Source organism: Sturnira hondurensis, unplaced genomic scaffold (assembly GCF_014824575.4).
Source record: "Sturnira hondurensis isolate 20B ecotype Veracruz unplaced genomic scaffold, ASM1482457v3 Scaffold0023357, whole genome shotgun sequence".
NCBI lineage: Eukaryota > Metazoa > Chordata > Mammalia > Chiroptera > Phyllostomidae > Sturnira > Sturnira hondurensis.
In genome coordinates, this window is record NW_028095988.1 from 9,882,341 (window position 1) to 9,886,332 (window position 3,992).

The 3,992-nt window shown below is 48.5% G+C and overlaps 1 protein-coding gene across 1 annotated transcript; it reads left to right on the top strand.

Moving 5' to 3' along the window:
- Positions 1-977: 977 nt before the first annotated feature.
- On the top strand, positions 978-3,428 carry LOC118980906 (mast cell protease 4-like). The gene is given in 6 exon segments (XM_037037611.1): positions 978-1,053; positions 1,625-1,772; positions 2,227-2,362; positions 2,590-2,722; positions 2,725-2,843; positions 3,285-3,428. Coding segments are annotated over 6 exon segments (756 nt in total).
- Positions 3,429-3,992: the final 564 nt, after the last annotated feature.

The following is a 3,992-nucleotide window of genomic DNA, read 5'->3' on the forward strand; positions in this document are numbered from 1 at the left end:
GCACCGGACTGCTAACCAAATGGTTGCCATTTCAATTCCCAGTCAGGGAACATGCCTGGGTTGTGGGCCAAGTCCCCAGTTGGGGTGCATGAGAGGCAACCACACATTGTTTCTCTTCCTCTCTCCCTCTCTTGCCCTCTTTCTAAAACTAAATAAATAAAATCTTTTTTTAAACCCTATACAATTTTGGAAGAATGGCAGGCTTCTGCCTCAGGCTTCTGCCTCAGAGAAAAATGCCACCAAGCTCTGCCAGGCAAACCCAAGGCTGCCTACAGAGTTTCTTCTCCCATTCAAAAACATGGTCCTTTGGGAGACAGTAGGCAGCTGCTGCACAATCATTCTAGCTACCCATCACCATTTGGCCTCAAGCTCCTGCCTGGAGTCTGTGCTCATGGTCTGTACAGCCAGCCACCGCCACTTCCCGCACCAGTGGCCATGGGGCCTGGTGCCTGGCCACACATCTTACAGAACCCACAGTTCACAAGTGCTCTGGCCCACATGTCCATGCTGCAGATCCTTGAGAAGAGAAGGCGTGGTCTGGAACCATCCATGCAGCAGCAGAAGACGCCCCAGCATCCCTCAGGCCACTGCTGGGACACACATCACTGGGGTGTGGCCCAGCACTCACAACTTGGCCTCAGCACAAGCCGATCCCAACAGGACAAGTGAAGGAAAGAAAACACATGTTTTTCCATTCCCCCCATTTAAATCTCCAGGCCCAAAATTCCATGCACTCTGGAAGGGTTCAACTACCCAGCCAATCCTGTCATCCTAGGCGCCAGGACACTAAGGCTCTGACCACAGCTTCAACCGCAGCACAGCAGAGAGGAGAACTGAAAAAATTTCCGATGAGGAAGATAAGCCAGGCCAGAGTGAATGACAAAATATACTTCCTATGATTTCCAGCCCTCCCCCTACTTCTACGACTGGGGTTATAAAGCAAGGGCAAGAAAGGAGAGTGAAAGAAGAAGCTTACCATGGGCAGCATCACAGGGAAAATGCAGGTCCTGCTTCTTTGGTTGGTCTTTCTCTTGCCTCCTGAAGCTGGAGCTGGTGAGTTTGAGGTGTGATTCCCTATTCTTTGGGTCCTCAGCTCCTATTCAAAGCTTACTGACCTGAGTCAAATAAGAGTCTAAAATGAGAAAGCAAGAACCCATTGCAAGTGTTCCAAGGAAAAATCTCTATCTGGAAGAGTCATACTCTTTCCCAGCAGTTAATGACAGTTGACTTGGCAAAAGAAGTCTTGGGTGGAGATAGAATCAGAAAACTTACTTGGGAAGTCCCTCTTAAGCCTTTGCTGTCCTCAAAATATCCACAGTTCTGATTCATGGTTGTTTGACTTTGTTCTCACGTGAAAGAGGTCAGGATCAGGACATAAAGAAATGTTTCAATAACAACTCGGAATCAAGACTAGCCATTGTGGTCTGCAAAGAAGGATTGACAGGGTGCATTGGGGCAGGGAAAGCCAATAAAAAGGACATGTGGTGGGGCTAAGCTATATTAGACGTAAGGGTGAGGCCAAGGGTGGGGGTTTGCCTCGGCTTTCAACTCATCTTCCTCACCCAGTGCTCTGTCTGAAGGCTCAGTTAGCCTATGTTTGGGAACCTGGGCTTTTCTTTTTCAGAGGAGATTATCGGTGGCATTGAGTCAAAGCCCCACTCCCACCCCTACATGGCCCATCTGGAAATCACTGACCCAGATCATGTGGGTAGCTGTGGTGGGTTTCTCATAAGTGAAGAATTTGTGATGACAGCTGCTCATCGTAAAGGAAGGTAAGAAAATTTTGCCTTGTTCCCTTTTCATGTGAGGAGTTGTAAGAACCAGAGTTAACACAACTTTCAAGTGGCCTGAGGAGAAATGTTCATGCCCCACTCATATCAAGATGGTCATTGATGTATATTTGGAGGAACCAGGCCTTTCTGACTAGTCATCTCCATCTCCAGAGGCCACAGCTTTATCATAGGCAGCCCAGGTCAAGACAGGCCAATGTTACCCCTCTCATCCTTGGGCCAGCAGAGCCCTCTCAGTTCCATGTCTGTCAGGGCCTGGCCCTTCCTGAAGCAGCTGTGATCCCGAGCTGTGATCCCAGGGAACCCCTGTCCTCAGTAAGACATGAGTTCCTCAGTTGGCTCTACACTAATGAAGAAGGTCTGGTGTCACTGTGCTCACAATGGGCCCTTCTCAGGAGACCAACACCCTTTCCTGACTCTCTCTTCCCTCTAACAGAAATATTACTGTCACTGTTGGAGCTCATGATATGAAACAAGAAGAAGCCACATGGCAGAAGCTAAAAGTTGAAAAACAATTTGTCCATCCAAAATACAACTTTTTCACCAATCTCCATGACATCATGTTACTGAAGGTGCCATTCTTTTTCTTGGACTTCTAGATTCCCCCTTCTTAACCCTTCCTCTGACCTTACCTTTCTCATTCTCTCTTAAAACCCACTTCCTTGGGGACCATCCCCATTCCATGTATCACCACCCCACTGGGGAAACACTCTAGGCCCTGCCCAGGGAGCCTCTACCACACCACACCCACCACTTCCCAGAGATGTGAAATTTCAGCTCTACCCTTCCTCACTCATAGTTACGAAAGAAAGCTGAGCTGAACCATGCCGTGGGGACAATACTCCTGCCCACCCAGTCTACCTTTATTCAACCTGGAACAGTAGGCCAGGCAACTGGCTGGGGGAGAACAGGAACGCACGAGCCAACATCAGATATCTGAGAGAGGTGAAGCTGACACTCATGAATGCCAAGGCCTGCCACTGCTTTTTCTTTTACAATAATAATTTGTAAAGCTGTGTGGGCGACCCCACGAAAAAAGGATTACCATACAAGGTACCATATATTTACACTTCCTCCTCACAATCAGTCCCTGGGAGACAAGGTCCTTCTGCAAGGGGGTGGGTCAGGAAGTCCCCTAGTACAGTGACTGGTGTCTGCATTCATGGGTGTCCAAGATTATGAGAACTGAATCCTCCTTCTGGGTTCCATCCCCACATACTCAAGTCCTACCTCTAATCCTCCCAGCTAGTCTCTGCACAGGGATCCAGGAAAAAAATTCTAAGAAGATGGATGGGTCAGGAGCTAGAGTTGTGGTTCTGAGCCAGAGAGAGAAAAAGGATATTAAACTTAAGAGCCCTAACGTATGACTCCATGGGGAGTCAGGATTCCTGGCCCAACTATGGGGTAACTTGGGGTTAGCCAGGGTGCTGATAGGATCAGAATGAGATAACAGGAGAGGATGGTCCTGCTCATGGTCTGCTTTCTCTAACCCACGGGGATTCTGGGGGCCCACTTCTGTGTGCTGGGGTGGCCCAAGGTGTTGTGCCATATGTACATGTAAATGCAAAACCTCCCGCTATCTTCACTCGAATCTCCGCATATGTGTCCTGGATTAATGAAATCTTGGAGAGCAAGTAGCCACAGAAGCCTGGCCAGCTCCAAGGAAAATCCCAAAGCCAGAGCTCTCCCTGAGTAGCCCCCAGGTTCTAGAGGAGCCTGGCCCCAGCTCAAGCCCAGAGAGACTGTCAGAGGCACCCAAAACCCCTGTTGATTGTATCCCCAGCAAAATCCAATAAAAATGCTGCCTCCAGCACATGTGTCCGACACTCTTTATCCAACCCAGAGTTCCCCCACAGCTGGTCTGCTCCACAAGGAGAAATGTAGATCCTCCTCTCTAGTTTGAATGAAGAATTGCACTGGGCTCCTTTCTTGCCAGATCAATCACCAAGCCTACCAATTTCCATGAAAGTTGTATGCTGTTATGGGTTTTTAAAGAAAATATTTTGATCTGCTCAATGGGATTTAACATCCAGAGTAATATTGGCACGGATTGGTCTTTTTTCTCCTCTGTCCCCTCTTCTTCCTCTTCTTACTCTTATCCACCCCTCACTACCTCTTCTTTTCTCACTTCTCTTCTTCCCTCAAACCCCAGACTCAGCCACTGCAATTCAGGGCACAGATGTGCCATAACGAATTCCCCCT